The sequence below is a fragment of the Cervus canadensis genome, chromosome 21 (genome assembly GCF_019320065.1).
Source record: "Cervus canadensis isolate Bull #8, Minnesota chromosome 21, ASM1932006v1, whole genome shotgun sequence".
NCBI classification, from domain to species: domain Eukaryota; kingdom Metazoa; phylum Chordata; class Mammalia; order Artiodactyla; family Cervidae; genus Cervus; species Cervus canadensis.
The window spans coordinates 17,033,210-17,055,376 of NC_057406.1; the positions used below are offsets into that span (position 1 = coordinate 17,033,210).

At 42.2% G+C, this 22,167-nt stretch overlaps 1 protein-coding gene across 1 annotated transcript in view; it reads right to left on the reverse strand.

Annotated features, from left to right (window-relative positions):
• The window catches only part of LOC122423127, a 308,231-nt gene extending 293,119 nt beyond the window's left edge, over positions 1-15,112 (reverse strand). Inside the window, 5 exon segments of the mRNA XM_043439907.1 lie at positions 1,612-1,929; positions 2,022-2,330; positions 9,580-9,699; positions 9,702-9,899; positions 15,015-15,112. Coding sequence (XP_043295842.1) covers positions 1,612-1,929; positions 2,022-2,330; positions 9,580-9,699; positions 9,702-9,899; positions 15,015-15,087 — 1,018 coding nt within the window. The 5' untranslated portion in view covers positions 15,088-15,112.
• Between the last annotated feature and the right edge of the window lie 7,055 nt (positions 15,113-22,167).

The following is a 22,167-nucleotide window of genomic DNA, read 5'->3' on the forward strand; positions in this document are numbered from 1 at the left end:
TTAAAGAGAATTCATTGCCAGGACACTTTCACAAAAATACTCATAACATCAAAAATAAAATACCTAGGGAAAATCTAGTAGAAGATGGGCAAAATCTCTGAGAGAAATTCAAGATCGAACTGAATGGAGGAATGTATTATGTCAATGATTTGGGGAGTTCAACATTGTCAGTGTCATTCATCCTCAAATTTCTATGTCTCCTCTCAAATTTCTAAACCTAATCTCAATGTAAATACTCTTAAGCTTTTCTTTTGGTGAAAAACGACAAACTGATTTCTAAATTCATACAAAATACAAGCAACCAAGAGTGACCAGCACAGTTGGTAAGAAAAGCAACGATGTTAGAGGAGTTAATATAAAGTAACTCTTGTAAATTAAAATTATTCAGACTTACTACAAAGTTTGAAACTTGGGGAGATAGTGAAGGACAGGAAAGCCTGGTGTGCTGTAGTCCATGGGGTCACAAAGAGTCAGACATGACTTAGCAATTGAACAACAACTATGAAGTTATCATAATTAAGAAAATGCAGTATTGGTGCAAGGATAGACAAATGATAACATGGAACAGAATAGAGAGTCTCAAAAAAGACAGACATACTTGTCCTTCTGCTTATGATGAAGGCAGCACTGCAGTGGGGAAAAGAGTCTTTTCAGAAAAAGATTCTGAGTTAACTGCATGTCCGTATGAAACCTGACACTTATCTTACACGGATATCAATCCCAGAAGGAATGCACAATAATATGCAAGAGAAAAATGATAAAATTTCCATAAGATACTCTTGGAGAATGTTTTTATGATCTTGGAGTAGGCAAAATTCTTTTTTAAAGGATATAAGAAGCATTAAATGTATAGAAAAAAGTTGGCAAGTTATGTTTCCATAAGATTAAGAAATGAGTTCATCAAAGGACACCATTTGATTAAGAATATGAAAATAAAAGACCAAGGGTTAAACATGGAAAATAAGTAACACATATTTGAGTCCAAAGACACTGTCATGGTTAAGTTGTTGCATCATACTTGTAATAGTCAAGAACTGGAAACAGCTCAGATATCTACTGTCAGTCAAATGGATCAGTACATGGTCATGTACTGATACTCTAAAGTAATAAAAAAAAAATAAGGTGCTACAATAAACAACAAAATGTGTGAATCCCAAACATAATTTTGAGGCTGGGAAATTAGATACAAAAGATGCAACATACTGCATCATTTTATAGAAAGTTCAAACATTAATAAAACACTCTATGTCAGCAGAGGTTAGCTAAGTGATTTTCCATTTAGAAGAGGGAGGACACAGTTACTGGGGGCAACAGTGACTGTGGTGCTGGGGACATTCTCTTTGTTGCTCTGGATTGGGGTTCATACTGAGGTCAATACTTACTGCTTATACATTGTTTTCTATGATTACATGGAAGCAACAATGTTGCTTAAAAATATATTATTCCCCTTCACACTTCTTGCCCTGACCTGAAAAATAAATAAACAATGAGAAGATCCACATTTCACCATGAAATATCTAACTTTCAAAGCCAATTTTCCCTCCCTCTCTGCTATTGGGGACATTTCACTCCAAGAGCATCCTGAGTACCAATAGCCCTTCTCTCTCTCACCTGAGCAGATCACAGAGGCCGTGTTGCCATGGGAACAGTCAGGACCACCCAGGGCAGTCACAGGACAACTCCACAGGAAGGACTCAGCCCCTGAGCAGTGAAATCAGACTGTTGAGATCTGATTACCTCCTTCCACAAAGTGTGGTCTTCTGGGAGTGGAGATAGCGACTCCACAGCGGAGCTGACGACAGACGACATTGGCATTGGCCAGACTCCAGTGGGAGGCACAGAGCGCTCTCCATCATCCAGAAATGTTCATCCCCACCTGCCCCTCACACTGAGAGGAGCCGTTTGTCATGAGCCAGACTTCTGAGTATGCTGGTAGAAGAAGACAGAGTTTCAGCAAAATCTCATGATTTCTCACCTGAACAGGATGTTCACAGAGATGAAAGGCCTGACCTTCATCTCACCTGAACAGACAACCTGAGCAGCTCCATTGTGGTGACATGTGCCCCCTGGACAGGGCACTCTGGGGCAGACCCAGAGCTCAGGCTCCTGCCCCTCACACCTGAACTCTTCAGCCCAGACCCAAGCATTGGACTCTCTGAACGGCACGTGCCCCAGGACAGACACAGCCTTGCCGCACTCCAGCTCTGCACAGATGACATGGGCAGTGGGGAGTGTGAAGTTCCCATCAGACATTGGGGCCCAGGCTTCTCCAGAATACACTTCTACTCTCCCTGAGCAGGGTCCATCCCCTCCAGCCAGATGCACAAATCCTAAGAGGAAACAACAACAAAACCAGTGAGTGTTCATGGTACTGACTTGGCAATTGGAGACCGCACATCACAGGCAGTGGTATGAAAGATTTTTTTTTTTTTTCTAGGAGTGGAGCATGTAGAGAATCTTTGACAGTTAGTGTCCTAATTGAATTTTCATGAGCAGGTTTCTGAAGAGAAATCCAGAAGTGTTACAGGGTCAGTTTGGCATGGCTGAATCCCAAGAACATACACTTTGAGACTGGTTAGAAATCTGAATTCCTTGGTCTAGGAGCCCGGAAACTACAGAGCCCAGTTCAGATCATTAGAATGGCTGAATACTGGAAACACATGTTTTAGCATTGGTTGGAGAAGTGAGTTTCTCATTTAGCAGCCTAGAACCTACAGATCCAAGGATAATAAATAATATTCAGGCACTTGAATGTAGAGATATGCAGAACAGAAGCCACCCACAGGGACGTGGGCTATGAGATAGAGACCTAGCATTCAGACAAGCTTAGAAAGCTTTCGTGGGACTTGTGGGGCTAATATTCTGACCAGTTTTCTCTCCCAGGAGCTAGTCCTCAAGTGACTTAGGTTAGGGAAAGTCCTGAGGCTGGATCCATGAGGGCATGACAACCTGTAGGCGGGTGACGGCTCCAGAGAAGAAATATAGACACTATCATTAATTCACATTTATGTCATCACAACTTGTCTTTCTGATACTTTTTGATGCCAAAAAATTCCATGAATTTCTTCAATGACCTCAGTGGGAAAGAAAATGAGTTAAGAAAACTCAGAGAGTCATAAAGAGAGAGTCCCAGCCATCTCTCTTGAAATCCTAGAATTTGTCAAAGAACCTGGGAGAGAGTGTGTTTTCAATTGGAGTTTACCAGACAGCTCAGTTTCCAGATCATCTCCTATCAAAGGTTTTTCTTCTGAATCAGGACTCATAGAAAATGCTAAGGGCTGATAATAACTGATTTTAATACTATCATTGTACGTATTCTAACCACAGAAAAATATGCATTCTTCTCAAGTGCACATGGAATATTCTCCAGGCTAGGTTACACATAAGTCTTAACAAATTCAAAAATGTTAAAACAATTCCAAGTATCTTACATGACCATAATGGAATGGAACTAAAATTCAATAATGATAAGAAAACAGGAAATTCATGAATATATAAAAATTAAACCACATGCTCATATTTTAAGATTGTTTTCTCTATTTCTATAAAGAATGTCTTTAGGATTTAGATAGGACTTGCATTAAATCTGTAGATCATTTTGACAAGTATAAGCATATTAACAATATTAATTCTTCCAGGCCAGAAGCACAGAATGACTTTCTATTGATCGTATTGTCCTTAATTTTCTTCATGAATGTTTTACAATTCTAAAAGAAGGAGGAAGAAGAAGGAGGAGGAAGGAGAAGTGAGCAAACAAGCCATAATTTGGAGAGTTCCAAGTTGAAAAAGCCTCAATATGGATAAAATATGCAAATATATGTGGGAAACGCTCGTTGAATATGTTGTTAGCATACTACATCACCCTCTTCTCCCATCTACTACCTAAGCTGCTATCCTTTCTCATTTCTCCCACTTCAGACAAGTAAACACCATTTTAAAAGATACAGATGGATGGAAAAGAAAATCAGAAAAGGGTAGCTACTGCTGAAGAAGTAGGATGTAGGTGGGGTATATGGCAGGCAAGGTGAGATCAAGGAAGTTTTGAAACTAAAGGAGGAAAACCAAAATAAAAGTTCATCATTTGGTCATCAAAGGAACACATTTAGAACTGAATGAAGATAACCCAATGAAAAAAACTTTATTTAATTCATCAAGTACAACTCCCTGATTTCTGGGTGTGTTTTGATTATTTACTTCTGAAGTTCTTCCTGGTAAAGGACTGCTTAGTGATGTCCAACATCCAACCAAAATATTATTAGAATTTCTGAAAGAGAGAAATGTAACCCATAACACATTTTTTAAAAAATATCATTTTAAGCAGCCTCAGAAATTAAAGAAATGATTGAATTGGCTGAAGAAATCTTTAAACCCCTAATGTCAATATGGTTAACGAAGCATAAAAATAAACAGGGAGAAAAACTAGGAAAAATAAATGAGACTTCTGAAACTGAAAAATATAGCATTGGAATGAACAATTATTTGGATTAATTACACAAGAGACTAGACATTGCAGAATAAAAGAATTGGGAAGTAAAACACAGCAATAGAGACTATCTAAACTGAACCAAAGAGAGTAAAAAGCCAGAAAAATATGAATGGAAACTCAACAGCATGTGGGACAACATCAAAATATATAAAATATGTCTATTTGGAGATTCAGAAAAGGGGTGTGTAGAAAAATATTAAGAAAAGATAAATGAAATTTTCCCAAATTTATTGAAAACTGTAAAGCCACTGATCCAAAAAGCTAAACACACCCCAGACAAGATAGTGAAACCATTCTTAGAAAACATGACAATGTAATTACTGAAATTCAACAAACAAAACAAAAATATCTTAAGAGCCATGAGGGAAGTTTGACACACTATATACAGGAAACAAAAGGATAAGTATTATTTACTGACTTTTTGTTGGAAGCAGTGAAAGTCAGATGACAATGTAAGAACATATTTAAAGTATTGGGGTTGGGCATTTGTTAACCTAGAATTGAATCACCCAAGAAAATACTTTTCAAAACTGAATGAAAATTAAAATGATTTCAGGTAAACGAAAGATGATAGACTTGGAGGCCACCAGACACACACTACACTACTGCCTCAGAAAGTTCTTCAAGCTAAAGAGAGATGACAGCAGATGAAACCAGGGATCCTCTCAAAGCTGCAGAGACTAAGCTAAATGCTGATTCTCTATTAGAAGATTTAAGGGAAAATATTAGCAACAAACTATAAGAGTCATAATAAATTTATAGGTAGAGTGTATGACAATGATAGTACCAAAGACAAGAACAGGGAAGTGGAAGAAAACTATAGTGACTGACATTGCATGTTGTGACATAATATCATTTCAAGGTAAAATGTAATTAAAGATTAATGATTCAACATTGGGCTTCCCAGGTGGTTCAGTGGAGAAGACTCCACCTGACAAAGCAGAAGACACAGGTTCGACCCCTGGTGTAGGAAAATCCCACATACCACGGAGCAACTAAGCCCATGCACCACAACTAGTGAGCCTGTGCTCTAGAGCCCAGGGGCCACGACTACTGAAGCTTGTGCACCCTAGAGCCTGTGCTCCAAGGCGAGAGAGGCCACCGCAATGAGAAGCTTGTGCACTGCAACTAGAGAGTAGCCTCTGATCTCCACAACTAGAGGAAAGCCCATGCATCAGTGAAGACCCAGCAAAGCAAAAAATAAATAAAAATTATTTTTAAAATGGAGAAATAATTCAGCATTATAATCACCTAAAAATCTGATACAATTAATAAACCAATAGAGTATTTAAAATAAAATAATAAAATAAACTCAAAGATTAAAATGGGAGCAAATAAAAGATATAACAAATAGCAGGCAAGTACAGTTAAATCCAATTATATCAACAACTACATTAAATGTAAATAATTTAAGTACTCCAAATAAAAAGCAAGATGATCAGACCAGATAAAATAAGACAAAACAATATACTGTCTACAAATATATATATATATGCTTAAATATAAACACAGAAACATATTAAAGAGAAAAAAAGTTATATACCATGCAAACACTAATCAGAGTAAGCTGTATATAGTATCTATATTAGTATTATACAAAATCAGAGTGTAAGACAAAGAATACATTCAGAGAAATAGAAATATTTTATGGTAATAAAATACAAAAGAAATTATATACTACCAAAACTGGTGGGTTAAAAAAAAAAAAAGGATGCTTAGAAGAAAATTTAGAACCTTGAGGTTTCTGTGATGCCTACATTAGAATAAAAATAGAAACAGAAGGAAATGATCCAAGACTCCACCTCAAAAACTACAAAAGCGACAACAATCATAACTGAAAAGTTAAAGTCACTCAGTCATGTCTGACTCTTTGTGACCCCATGGTCTATACAGTCCTTGGATTCTCCAGGCAAGAATACTGGAGTGGGTAGCTTTTCTCTTCTCCAGGAGATCTTCCCAACCCAGGGATCGAACACAGGATTCCCGCATTGCAGGCGGATTCTTTACCAGCTGAACCGCAAAGAAAGCCCAAGAATACTGGAGTGGGTAAACTATCCCTTCTCAAGGGGATCTTCCCAAACCAGGAATCAAACCAGGGTCTCCTGCATTGCAGGCAGGCTCTTTACCAACTGAGCTATCAGGGAAAACCATAACTGAAAAAGAGGAATGAAAACTGAGTACAGAAATCAATTAAGTAGAAAGCAAATACACAATCAAGAAAATCAATGGAGTCCATTAGTGATTCTCTTTAAAAAAACATTAATACTGATAATCTTTTAGCAAAACCAATTAAGAAAAAAAAGAGGGAACACAAATTAACAAAACCAGTAACAAAAGGAGGAATATCATTATAGGTCTTCCCAACATTTAAAGATAAGAGATATGAACCAGTGCTACTTAGATCTTGCCAACATCTAAAGATACAAGACATGAACCAGTGTTATTCTAATTTGAAAATTTTTTTGTAAAATGGACCAAGTCCTTGAAGACAAATTACTGGTGAAACACAACTCATCAAAATCTGATTTAAAAAAAAGAGAAAAATATAAGTAATCTCATATTTGTTAAATAAACAGAATCCACTAAGAAAACCTCAACCTCCAAATGCTAGCACTTCCATATAGCTCAGGAATGACTCCCACAACGAGATAAAGGAAGAGAGGGAGGGAAGGAATGAGGGCAGGAAGAAAGTGTAACACAGAGTCTACACTGTGAATGTATGAGTTGACCTGGATCTTGATCTCCTTGAATTCCCCTCCTGCAATCCTTGTATTTTCATCCCCTCACCATTGTGCACGTCAGTACTGTAGCCCCTGGTGGTTAGGACAATAATCAAGACTCTGTCTGCAATGTATGAGTCCCAGGTTTGATCCCTGGGTGAGGAAGATTCCCTGGAGAAAGAAATGGCAACCCATTCCAGTATTCTTGCCTGGAGAATTCAAAGGACAGAGGACCCTGGTGGGTTACAGTCCATGGGGTTGCAAAAAGTAGGACAGGACTGAAGCAACTTAGCACACTTGCACCACAGTGTTTCTCAATTTGTATAGGCCCTCCCAAATCCTTTTCCTGAACCCCATGAAATCTCCTCCTTATTTGAAACAAGCTTCTCTACATTCTTCTTGGGTCATTGTTTCTACTCTAGATTTCTCCTAAACATGGTACTTCACTTCCAACAATCCACTACTGAGGCTGAAATTTCTTTTCCATACCTGACTCCTAAGGTTGGGCAGAAGAAACTCCAAGTGTTCGATTTTGATTAAGATAATGAAAAGACATGCTATTCTAATCTTGTCTCTGCTACATCACCACCACTTTGACTTATCTTCACATTAAAATATGTCTGAAAATACAGAAAAGACAGACCAGGGGGAGGAAGCTAGTGACAAAAAGAGAAATAGAAGGAACCTGGAAAAAGTCATAAAAATGTGAGAGCCTAAGTTAGAGCAATGGTAGTCAGGGAGTACAAACCACAATCAGGGTTTAAATCAGAGCATTCTCCAATTCTCTACTTTTAAGTGTATCTTAACTGGAATTAATATCAAGACATCAGTATTCTTAGGATGGTAACATTGGGACTTCTAATTCCACACAAAGTTCCATCACACACTCCATTTTCATTCAGATGTAATTTATCAAAATAAGGTAGAGACACCTGTAGTGTCTCCACAAATTTATCTGCAGTTGGAACCATGATTAGGACATTGTGACAATGAGGAAGGTTACTTGAGATGCCAGAAAACAGGCTTGTTTAAAACAAAAGCTTCTAACTAAAATTCAAATGCACCTTGAAAATTATTTTTAATAAGAATGATAAAGAGAATGGAAGGAAACATTTTGAAGAGATGAATAGATTTATGACATAAGTGCTGTAACAGTTTCACAAATGCATACTTATCAAGCAGTTTTGTATGTCAGTCATACCTCAGTAAAGTACTTTTTAAAAAGGAAAAGAATTGTCTTCTTAAGGGCCTCAAGTAGAATCATCAAAGATCTGCTGAAGGTGAGATTAGAAAAGATCACTTTCCCAATGATCTTCCGGGACATAAAACCCAATAGCTGGTTGGCTGTGGTGTTAAGGGCCTACTGCAGATGACCTCAGGCTCCCCTGTCCCACCATCTGATCAGACCGGGTGATTCTTGCCTAAGACCAGCTCCCTATTTGATGGAATTCACTGTGATAACTGACAATATCTTCCTCCAGTCCAGCTGCTCTGATGGGATTAATATCTTGGACATCCAATCTGCAATTGTGATAACAACTAGAAGTCTCTGCCAAATACTGTGATCACCCACTCACACCCTAGTTTCACTGCTGTCTTTACCGCATCCACCTTGGCACAGGTCAAACACACTTAGATCGCACTGACCACTTCTTAGGAGTCACTTCAGGTCCTCTTAGCTTCACTGCCTCTTATACGTAATGCACTTCAGCTACTGTGTTGTAAACGTCAAGACTTCATTTTCCTGCTCCCTCAACATCCCTAGAAATGTGATGTGAGCTCCCCACTCTCTTGATCAGGTGCACCAGTGTGATGAGACTTTTCCCTGCCACACGTCCCACTTCTGGCTTCCCCTGACTGTGACCTAGGGACATTTAAATGCACCAGTGAAGTCCCCTCACACACTTTCCTTCTGTAACTGCATCCTGACCCCCGGTATGGTCACTTGTCCATGGGTCTTCACATGCCATTTGGGGTCACCATCGCTTGGTTGAGCCTATTGTATTGTCACATCCTCCACATAGCAACCTGATGGAGTGTGTGACTCTGACTTTTAGACCCTATGAGTATGATAAACCTTGTTGCCCACGACTCTTCTATGACCCCACCCCCCCACCGTGTAGCCACACCCTAGTGACCATTATGTCAAAGAATACGGAACAATTACCATGATGAGACTACGTCACAGAAGTTGAACCCAGAAGCTGTATTATATGAAACTTTTGACCTCACCTCTCTGCCTCCTGTGACACATCACAAAGACCTTTCACCCAAGTATATTCTAAAGGCTGTATCCATAATCTTGAGTCATTCTGGTGATAAGATGGAGGCTTTTCCTGCTAGAGATCCCCACACAGACCAGACAGGACTTACCTGAGCAGACTACTCTAGCATCCCAGTCATGGGTATAGCTATCATTACAATGGTCTTTAATATTAGAATGCCTACGGTCACTGACAGTTGACTCTACCCCTTTACATGAAATATATAAAGCCAAATGGGGCCAAGTCCTGGTCCAAAATAAGCTCCTCCAAGAAAACCAATTGCAGCTCCACACCCCAGCTGTCTGCACATTACAGATGCATCCCCTATGCTCCAGTTGTCATTATCCATTTTGCCCCATTCTCCGTGGTGCTTCACTTCCACTCTCCCCTCACAGCAGTGGGCTCCATCCTTCAGCCTCAGCTCCAGAGCTGCAAGACAGACACAGACACGGGACACAGGAGAGATTTTAGGACACTTACAGTGGCATAAGTATTTAAAACATTAGCTCTCTGAGGAGCAAAAAAGTACATGGTATACAGTATTTGTTTACTTCTGTGGTATAAACATTTTCACTGTGGCCAACTGTAGGCTACCAATGTGCCATCACTGAACCTGGAGCAGAAAGGGAGGCAAAGGTATTTCTCACAAGTCTGTAGAACCAGCTCCAGGGACACCACTGAGGACAGGCTGTCAGAGACTCTGGATGCTGCCCTCCCTGTAGATGTGCCCAAGGCTACTAGGGCCCAGCTTCCCCATCTCAGTTACAGCTCATGGCCTGAGATCCAGGGAGGAATCCTCCCTCTCCTTCCCTGTCCATAAGGAGCATCTCATCCAGCTTAGGCACAGAGGGCTGTGGTAACAGGCTCTAAAATGTCCTGGCTATTCCTGCCATCTGGTGTTCATGTCCTTGTGTAATTCCATGCTCTAATGTACTTAGTAACATGCATCTAACACATGGAATTTGACAAAAGTGATCAGATGTCATTTAGCAATTAAGTAGGGAGACAACTCTGATTTCTGCATATAAAAAGGAATTCATTTGTAGGACATCATAGATGGAGACATTACTAGCGTTCAGCAACACTTTATGAGCATATGGAAATAGTAATACTCCTTTGTCTGTTTGAAGGTAAGCATAACCCTGTGATCTGGCTCATTCAATGAAGTCAAGAACAAATGATGTCAGTTCCACACAGAAACATTTAAGAGCCAATATATTTTTCTACCACAGCAAATACTGAAAACTTGTGTTGTACTGGTAGCATAATAAAATTGTGGAGCATTTAACAACCTAAGTGCTTGAAGAATTATAATAGCAGAAGTCCTGCCAAAATGAACAGAATATGTCATATAAGGATAAATTTTGTTTTTTTGTTACTACAACATACATAGCTTACTTTTATTAAAATGGAAAATAACAGCAGAAAATTGCCAAAAAGAAAAACACTGAGATAAAGACTAGGTATATAAAATTGAGAAACATCTATGCTGCTGCTGCTAAGTCGCTTCAGTCGTGTCCGGCTCTGTGCAACCCCATAGATGGCAGCCCACCAGGCTCCACTGTCCCTGGGATTCTCCAGGCAAGAACACTGGAGTGGGGTGCCATTTGCTTCTCCAGTGCATGAAAGTGAAAAGAGAAAGTGATGTCGCTCAGTCGTGTCCGACTGTTCGAGACCCCATGGACTGCAGCCTACCAGGCTCCTCCGTCCATGGAATTTTCCAGGCAAGAACACTGGAGTGGGGTGCCATTGCCTTCTCTGGAGAAACACCTATACTAACATCTAAATCCCCAAGAACAGGGTAGAGTAGATTGAAACTTAAAATTTACTGAAAGGAAAAAAAAATTGCCAAATTAAAATTCTACACTCAAAACCATTCTCTCAAGGAATAAAGACCTCAAGTGTGCCATTACCAAAATGCTGATGTAGGAGACAGCAGCCTCCATCCTCTTAAAAGAAAAAGACCAAAAGTTAAACAGTGATCAGTAATAAAAACAGCTCCAGAAAGATCTGGAGTATTCTAAGAAGTTTGACCACGCCAAAACACTGTCATTTTGGTAGCATCATTCCTTCCTCCAAACCATCATCACTCAGAGTTCCTCTCACCAGGGGGGTAAGAGCAGGCTGAGTAACCAGTGTCCCTAGCCTCTGGGGGCACCATATGAAAGTCCTGCTTCAGGTTCACTTCACGCAGACCTGCAAAGCTGAGCCAGTCTCATAGAGATGGCTAGGCATAAGAAAGAAGAGCAAAGGACAAATAGCAACCACATGCAGGAGAAATCACAGTTCACAGTGACCTGCTCTGCAGACAAATGCAGCAGATTTTACCCCTGAAAGAATTAATAACCAGCACAGATGATGGTTTTCATGTATGGATGTTAGAGTTGGACCGTAAATAAGGCTGAGCAATGAAGAATGGATACTTTTGATCTGTGGTGCTAGAGAAGACTCTTGAGAGTTCTTTGAACAGCAAGGAGATCAAGCCAGTCAATCCTAAATGGAATCAACCCTGAACATTGATTGAAAGGACTGATGCTGAGGCTGAAGCTACAATACTTTGGCCAACTGGTGCAAAGTGCTGACTCATTGGAAAAGACCCTGATACTGGGAAAGACTGAAGGAAAGGAGAAGGACAGTACAGGATGAGATGGTTAGATAGCATCACCAGCTCAATGGGCATGAGTTTGAACAACGAGCCATTGTGGGTCTTGGCCTTTGCTGCCTTCCTAGGCCGTCCCACAATATGAGCATCTGCAACCATCATCTCCCGCCACAGAGGCACCTGCAACAGGCCCCCAAAGCCAAGTGTGTGCACACCATTGGCTCTGGCCACCACCACTGCTGGTCATGATCCCTAGGCTTTGGAACCAGAGGTGCTGTTGAGGATACCAACAACCATTCCAGTGACAGCAGGCCCCCTGCAATACTTTTAAAACACCACACAGTTGTCAATGCTGTGGACATCAGCAGCCTGAGCCAAATGGATCTCATGTCCTCCCAGACCCAGTGCCACCTTATGCCTCTGCATTTGGCATCCTGCATAACATTCCAGTGTTCCCCTACCCAGAGGTGAAAGGCTTTCCCTACTGAAATCATAATATAGATTCTGGTAGCGATGACTGCTTTTTCAAATGTGCAGACATCTACAAGAGAATAAGACATCCAGAAGAATCGGGGAAGCAAAATCCCACCAAAGGAATAAGTAAACCTCCTGTAACCAGCTGAAAGTAATGGAGATCTAGGAATTGCCCAATGAAGAATTCAAAATAATACTTCAAAAGATGCTCAGAGAGTTACAAGATAACTCAAATATTTAATGATACCAATAAAACAATGCAAATAAAATAATAAGAACAATAAAGATATATAAAACATTTTTTTTTAAAAAAGAACTAGCCAGATATTTTGAAACTGAATAATAAATGAATGGGCTTCCCAGGTGGCTCTAGTGGTAAAGAAGCTGCCTGCCAATGCAGGAGATGTAAGAGACTCGGGTTCAACCCCTGGGTCCAGAAGATCCCCTGGAGGAGGGCATGGCAACCCACTCTAGTGTTCTTGCCTGAAGAATCCTATGGACAGAAGAGCCTGGTGGGCTACAGTCCATAGGGTCACAAAGAGGCGACATGACTGAGGTGACTTAGCACCCACACAATATAATGAGTAAACTGAAAAATTCAATACAGAGATTCAACAATAGACTTGACCAAGGAAAAGAAAAAGAAAAAAGAATCAATGAGTTAGAAGAAAGATCAGTTGAAAGTATCCAAGTAGAGAAGCAAGAAGAGAATGAAAGGAATATAGAAAGCCAGTGGGAGCTATGGTCACCACCAAGAGGAACAATGTGTGCAATGGAGTCAGGACAGGAGAAGTAAGGGAGAAAAGAATTAAGGGCTGAGGACTTCCTGGTGGTGCCATGGATAAGAGTCCACCTGTCAATGCAGAGGACATCAGTTCAATCCCTGGTCCAGGAAGATTCCACATGCTGCAGAGCAACTAAGCCAATGTGTCACAACTACTGAAACCTGTGCACCTAGAGGCTGTGGTCTGCACCAAGACAAGCCACTGCAGTGAGAAGTCTGCACTGCAGCAGGGAGCAGCCTTTGCTTACCACAACTGGAGAAATCCTGTATGCAAGGAAGGAGACCTAGCACAGCCAAAAATAAATAATCAAAAAAGAAAGGGAAAACACAGGTTGAGAATTTCCCAAACCTCGGGAAAGATCTGGACATCTAAATTCAAGAAGCTAATAAGTCACCCCAAAATTTCGATCCAAACCTTTTCTAAGACTCACCGATTAAACTGTCCAAATGCAAAGACAAAGAGAATTCTAAAGGTCTAAAGAGAAGAAAAAATTTCCGTCACCCAAGAGAACTCCCATAAGGAGAGCTGCGGATTTGTCCAAAGAAACCTTGCAGACCATGACAGAAGGATTGATACATACTCCACTCTCACTCAGGGGAAAGCAGCTCCCAGGGAGGGACAGGAGAGGGCATGAGAGAAAGTGCTCCCTACAGAGTCACAGCAGATCCTGGGAAGTTGAAAGGATAATTCCAGGCCCCCAGCACATCAGAAAACATCACAGCGACTGGGGCAGAGACTTGGGAAATTATACCGCTAAGGCTGTGCTTCAGCTGATCTCTACAGACAAGAGGTCCCCTCTCCTGGCTGCAGGTTCCTCTGATCCACAAGGAACACCTGGTGGGAACAGGCGAGGCCAGCAGGCAGAGCCTCTCACAGAGCCCAGTGCCGGGCAGACAGGGCAACAAGCAGAGGGGAGCTGGGGGATGGGGGAGAGGAGCCAGAGAGAGGCAGGCAGGTGCACGATTGTCTCTGATCTGGTTACATGCAGCGGCCATGACACCCAGCCCTGTGAGACCCTGTGTGCTTCACAGACCAAGGGACTCAGTCCCTGCTCAGCAGCCCCATTCCTCTCACCAGACAGGCTCCATCCCTCTTACACACACGTGCACACACACACAGCCTCACACACTCACTCACACACACACACACACACATTCTCACACAAATACACACACCCTCACACGCTACTCACACACTCCACAAACACACACACTCTTCACACCCTCACACACACATTCTCTTTACACACACACACACCCTCACATACACACATCCTCACACATTCCTCACACAAGATACAGGAAACACAGGGACCCAGGGGCAGTGCTCACACACCAGGCACATGGAGCATGTGGAAACAGCCCAGAGTCCCAGCTGGGCTCAGTCGCTGGAACTTCCACACATTGGGGGCCACTGGGACTCCTAGAAGCTCCCTGAGAACAAGGGAAACAGTGGAGGGGACTCAGGCTGACCCAGCTTGGGCCAGAGCAAATCTCACTGCTCTGTAAAATCTGCCGCTATGACCAGTGGACCCCCCACAGGAGAGGGACCAGTGTTCACAGTCAGTGTGGCTCCTTTTTAGTCAAAAACACTGAGACCATGTCTCCACAGCTCCAGACAACTTTCCTTTCACCACAGTGTCCACTCCCTGTTGTGAACCCAGGACAGAGGGGCAGTTCTTACCTTGACCACCCACCACGGTGCCGAGGAGGAGGACACAGAGTCCCTGGGGGGAGAGGTGTTGGCTCCGAGCCATCCTGATTTCACGTCCTCAAGGTCACAGTCCCAGCTGCAGGATCAGCCTGTGAGGAGGCCTCAGGGTGCCGACCGGGGTCTATATAGACCATCCCCTACATCCTCCCTCCTGAGAGCCAATAGCGACACCTTTCACCATTTAAGACATTATCGGAGGCTGCATCTGCCCCTTTCTGAACACCAATGAGCTTCTGAATCTTCCACATCTCCTTATATGAACAACATGGTCCTTTGATCTCCTGCTTCCATGGTCCTGAGAGCCTGGTCCCATGACAGGGACTGGGATAGAAAAGGTGCATCAAAAACCATGAGTGCCTTTCTCTCTCCTAATCACCCTGGTTGACATCTGCAGACTGTGAGATCTCACAGGTTCTGGGTGTGGGATCTGTTGGCCTGTGGAGAATATCTTTTGTGGAATCAAGTAACGATTTTCCCCAGCACTGAGCTCAGGGTGGAAGCACAGACCTACAAGAAGTCTTGAAATACAATAATATTTATCAGGTCAGCAGAAAATGAGGACCAGGAGTACAGGAGCTCACAGGTGACTGTGGAGGCATGAAGTGAGACCCATCAGGTGTGGGGGGGTGAGATTGCAGGTCTTCTCCCCTTTCTCAGAATGATCTGGAGACTGGGTCCTGGAGCACATGCCTGTGTGCTCAGTCGTGTCTGATTCTTTGCAACCCCTGGACTATAGCTCGCCAGCCTTCTCTGTCCAATGGATTTCCCAGGCAAGAGTACTGGAGTGGGATGCTATTTCCTTCTAAAGGGATCTTTCTGACTCAAGGATCAAAACCATGTCACCTGTGTTTCCTGCATTGGCAGGTGGGTTCCCTATAGGGACATTCAGACATGTTAAATCCCTTTCCCTTTATTGCATTTCATTTTATGTGAAGTATTTCTTTCAACTAGTCACCAAAAAAATGTTTATAGAAAGAAAGAGATTGCTATTAAAGGAAACAAAGAGAGGAGGAATCATCATTCAACTCGCAGTTCAGTTCAGTGCAGTCACTCAGTCATGTCCGACTCTTTGCGACCCCATGAATCGCAGCATGCCAGGCCTCCCTGTCCGTCACCAGCTCCCGGAGTTTACTCAAGCTCATGCCCATCGAGTCGGTGGGCATCCAGCGATCTCATCCTTTGTTGTCCCCTTCTCCTCCTGCCCCCAATCCCTCCCAGCATCAGGGTCTTTTCCAATGAGTCAACTCTTTGCATGAGGTGGCCAAAGTATTGGAGTTTCAGCTTCAGCATCAGTCCTATCCAATGAACACCCAGGACTGATCTCCAGGATGGACTGGTTGGATCTCCTTGCAGTCCAAGGACTCTCAAGAGTCTTCTCCAACACCACAGCTTCAAAAGCATCAATTTTTCAGTGCTCAGCTTTCTTTATAGTCCAACCCTCACATCCATACATGACCACCGGAAAATCCATACCCTTGACCAGACAGACCTTTGTTGGCAAAGTAATGTCTCTTTCAACTCTAGTCTTCCAAATTTGTAGCGGGGCTCTCTAGAAGAAAGCATGGAGCTTCCCTGATGGCTCAGCAGTAAAGAATCCACCCACAAAGCAGGAGATGTAGATTTGATCCCAGGGTCAGGAAGATTCCCTGGAGAAGAAAATGGCAACCCACTCCAGTGTTCTTGCCTGGAGAATTCTGTGGACAGAAGGGCCTGGTGGTCCTTTCACATCCAATGCAGTCCATCACATTGAAAAGAGTCAGACACAACTAAGGAACTAAACAACAACAAGAAGAAGAAAATTATAGTTTAGAAAGACTAAAGTTTTCTAAACTTCACATTTATCCCCCTCATAAGCTGAGAGTATGGTTTGATAAGATTCAGAATACATTTGTATCATAAACCATAACTAAAGACGATGCAAAATATAAGTTAAGGGAACAGCTCCAGACAGAAGGGGAAATAGAAAGTCTTCTTCTACAGGATAGCTGCATGTGATGGGGAAAGAAAGGGTGAGTGAAGCAGAGAAGAGAAGGTGTTCATGCTTCCTGTAAACATCAGTGACCCCACCTCCTCAGTTCTGCATTTAAGAAGAAAGGTGGCCACAAGAATGGAATCCCAGGTGGGTTGATGAGACAGATTCAAGCAGAAGGGGCTGATGTCCAGTATAGCCATTAATGCCTTGTTCTGTTTCCACTGATCAGAGAAGCTCTCAGATGCTCCCCAGAAAGTAATCCTGGGATGAGTATAAAACTGAGAAGAACCATAAAGGATGCAAGGTAGAGCTCCCCCATCAAAATTCAAGGTCACTAATGTGCTGTCCCCTTTCCTTATACCCCCTCAGGCTCAAGTTTCACATGATGCAGCCCTGTGGTCCAAACAAGCCCACCCTGAGGCCCCCTCATCCTGAATCTGTCTTTTCAGCACTGACATGAAAGGAAGCATCTGTGACACACAGGCCCCAGAGTCCCCACATGGCTTCATGAGCCACACACACACACACCTTAATGTCTCAGCCTGGCCAACACCCAGGGCAGCTGCTGGCCATTTAACAGCCCTGCCACACCCCCCACCAGAAGGACCCCTCATCCTGGTCTGCAGACACAGCTTCTCTGTCCTGTCATACCCATCCTTCCTTCTTGAGACTCAGGAGAAAAGACAATTGAACACAAGCTTTCCTCCCTCTTAAATATGCTAATATTTACCCATTATTTTTGCAAGATTCACTTCCTTGTCATCTGGTCCTCTCACTCTCAAGCCCAGTGCTTGTACCTGAGCCCCATATCCTTCTATATCTGGACATTTAACACATTAATGATAAAAACTGATTATAAATATCAAAACCAAAATTTAAATTCAGGGGCTGGAGAAGGACCAAGATCTGCTCAGTCACTTAGAATTGATGCTCTAGTCCTTCTGGGCCCAGAGAAATCATTCCTTACCCAGTTATGGACTCCATACCATCACCAGAAACCACCAGCCAGACACCTAGAACACACGACACGCTTTTTGGGGTCCAATCATCCCTCCCACTGGATGACACAGGGATGTGTTTAGTGAACCAGGTACACACGGTCTCACTCACCTTGGGTTTGAGATCTCACAGGTAAGACACTTGTTAAGGGTTCCAGACTCTGTTACGGGGCAGGATGGGCTGGAAAGGAAGGGCTAACTCAGGGCTGACAGGCTATCCCCAGGCAGCACCCTCTACCCCAGAGCTGGGTGTGCAGGGTCAACATGGACCAACTAACCCTCGGAAGAAGTTACTTCTTCTCTGACACATAAGAAAATCTTAGTGTCCAATCTCATCCAAGATTTGAAGGAAGAAAGTTTTAGAGAGGACACTAACACAGCTGTGTCCACAGTGAACTTGAAAGAGTGGAAGGCAGGGGTCTGGAGAACAGACTCGGGAGCCAGACTGCCTGGTCTTGACTCACAGTTTAGCTGCATGCCTTGTGTGGACCTTTAACAGAGTTCTTACTCTCTCTGATTAGTAAAAGGAGGGTTGTGGTCATGCCTAGATTACTGAGTTTTGGTGAGGATTAAGTGAGTTGGCATTAGCATGTGATAAAACAATACTAGTTAACAGTAGTACATGTGCTGATGCTGATTTGCTCAGTCGTGGCCGACTCTTTGTGACCCCATGGACGGTAGCCCACCAGGTTCCTCTGTCCATGGAATTGTCCAGGCGAGAACAGTAGCACATAGTAGTAGTATTATGTACCACTGTTAATTTGCCTTCCTGATGGCTCAGATGGTAAAGAATCTGCCTGCAATACAGGAGACCTGAGTTTGATCCCTGGGTCAGGAAGATCCTCTGGAGAAGGAAATGACAACCCGCTTCAGTATTCTTGCCTGGGAAATCCCATGGCCAGAGGAGCCTGGAGGGGCTACAGTCAGTCCATGGAGTCACAAAGAGTTAGTCATTACTGAGTGACTAACACACACACACACACACACACACAGTAGTAGTAAAGAAGCAGAGTTAGGGCATCTCCCACCATCTCATCACAGGAATCCCAGGACTCTAGAACAGGAATTCAGTTCTGTTACCTGGAGCCTTGACTGTGGCTCTCGGAACTCTCCCAGGAACTATAGGCTGTGATGGTGATTGGTGCCAATCAGAGTTGTGAGTCTTCTACACATCACCCCTTCTCTCTGTGCCCCAGGTAAGTGCTCAAGAACCTCAATCTTACTGTAGGTGAGCTTTTGTGAATTAAGTCATTTACTTAATCATTTTACTTTATAAACTCGAATGTACTTAGTAAAACATTTTGCATCTAATTCACCTTCATATCCCCAATGCCTGGCTAACTAAAAATTCTAAATGATGTCTCTTGTGTACCTGAATGAATGCATGTCAGCCTGGTATTTTACACAAGTCATTAAAATAAAAAAGAAATCTTTTGAGAAATAATTTAACTTGTCGTGAGGATGTAACAGCACAATGCAAGCTGCATCATTTGTTTTAATGATATTTCAATACTATTAAATGGTATGAGCTGTATGTATGAGGTGTATGTATGAGGTGTTCACTTCAACACCTGTCTGCCATGAATGCAGTAAATTGCAGTATCTAGAAACAACCTAGCCCCAGTACAAGAGCAGTGCTGAGAGAGCCAGTTCTAAACATAAACACTGCAAGTTTCTTTCTATATCTGAAGATAAAGAAGACAAACCACAGCACCCTGACAGGTGAAGACCCTGGAGCCTCCTGTTCTGGTCTTAATCAGATATGACCAAGTGATCAGGATGTTTATGTATTTATCATTTGGCACATATTCAATTCAAACCACACACAACTGTACAGGAAGCAATTTTGTTATAAAAAATGTGAACAGCTTCCGTGTTGAATTAGAAGTGCAGAAGTAAAAAGCAGAAAAAATCTTGTTCTTTTACTTAGGCTAACTATTTGTCCTTATGGGTTGTAAAGAAGTACAACATGTAGCATTATTGTTCCCAAGTCACCATGAGAATATGGTGGTTTCAGAGGTTCAGTAATCTCTTTGCTAGGAAAGTTGATAATTAAACCTGCTTGCTTGAGGAAAATTTCCTCAGGACCAACCAGAGTGACTAAAATACAAAATATTTTTTAATTAAAAAAGAGGCATACAACTCTAACAGAAAATTATTAACTGAGTTGTTATACCAAAGTGTTGGCGACCTGCCTCACCATCTGTGTTCCTTGCATGGATGGGACCAAGGTTTGTAAAGACTCCTTTACCAAAGACCATTTCATCACAAGGGCATGAAGGAAAGCAAGGTCATGAGCTGGTGATGTCCAGCCCATCACCTCTGTTCAGCCCTTCACAGTCTATAACCAGAAACATTGAACAAAGAGTGTGGCACTGAATTGGCCTCATTCATTCCTCTATAGTGCAACATCAGATACCCAGAGACAAGAGCAGATCAAAGCTAATAAATCAAAGACAAGCATGCAGACCAAGAACCCTTCCCCACTGCTGTTGGAAAGGAAGAAGCCCTCCTACCCCAGACACCTTCTGTGGGAGGAGAGACAAGAAGGTGCCTCCTTAAATAGAGAAAAATCAGTCTCAGCAGGGAACTTGCACTAGAAATGACAAGACAGTTATTACAATGAACCCAAGCTAAGTTGAGGGACAAATTTTAAATAGGAGAGTCTGTGTTAACTTTATGGAACTTTCAATCCACACAAACATCCCTTGCTAGTGCACGAGATGAAATCAGTCATAAAAATAGAGTATATTACATTTATGTATATTTGAATTCCAGAGGACATGTTTTTAAGCCCACTACAGAAAGAAAACTGATAAATCTTCTCGTTTTTAAATGCACAGAGTTGTCACTTCTGTGAACTCTTTTTAATTTCTCCAGCTCAAAATTACCACTGTGTCTATGCAATCTATAAAATCTTGCCCACTGTCTTTAAAGTGGGGCTTCTTGAGAGCAAGTATTGTGTCTTATTCTTCAATATCTATTTAAAGTCAAGTAAAGACACATAGAAAGAGCTTAACAAATAGTGGATAACTCAAGAAATGAATGCATGAACAAATGCTAAAAACCACCCTGAGTTAATGATACTGAGTGGGAAAAGGACAGGGGAGACACAAATCTGACTACTCACACTCGGCACAGACTGAAGTGGAGTAAGGAGCCAGAGACACACCAGACAAAGGAACCAGATAGAAAATGCCTTCTTCAAATCTCACTCTGGGGAGGGTCCAATCACATTTAATTTCTGCACAAAGCTGTACCTCAGAAACTTCACCAAGGCAAGAAAAAAACTGACAACATTGCTATCAAAGATGTGGCATCGACAATAATACTCCTCAAATAGCTCTTATCTAGCTCCCAGTGACTCATTCTGGCCAATGAAATGTGGGTGGTGTCACATGTGTGTCTTCCGAGTGGAGACATGAAAACCCCATGTGACTCACTAGTCTCTCTCTTTTCTTCCCCAGAAGTTGTGTGTTCCAAATAGTGCACATGCAAGCTGATGGTGTCTCACTGACAACAGTACATTTGTAGGTTGGTAATGAACGTGTATATGCATGTATCTGTTGCTTCTGAGATTTGGGGGTCAGTTGTTCCAGTAGCAGAATGGAGTCTATTATGAGAGATCCAAATGGGAAGGAAGACTTGAAAAAAAGAATCTGTCACATGAATCAGGTACTTTCCGGGGTCTCCTCTTCCTTCTGTGTCTTCATCCCAAGCTACTCCCTCAGGTGGTCAGCTTGCATCCTCTGTTGGGCCTGGCTGGTTCTCAATCACCATTTCTGATTGACCAACAACTAGATCTAAGTCCTGTCTAAGAGGACCCATCCCTGCTGCATCTCCTGTTCCCTTTATATCACTCTGTGCTGACAGTCAGGCTCAGTTTCCCAAATTTGTCTCTTAGCTCTCCTTTGCTCTGAGTTAGTCAGTTCATCATATTTTTACTTTCCTCCAATCCTGTACTAATGAAAAGGAAGCATGTACTTTCTAAACCTCTTCAGTTTATTCATTTTTCCTGAACAAATCTGATTCCTGGATGTAGTGTTCTATGTAGTTAATTAATTTATTCACCTTTGGGTAAGAAATAATTTTGCTGATTTTTTTCCCCTCAACTGAAGAAAATAGCACATTCAAAGCCTATCTCCTTGTGACC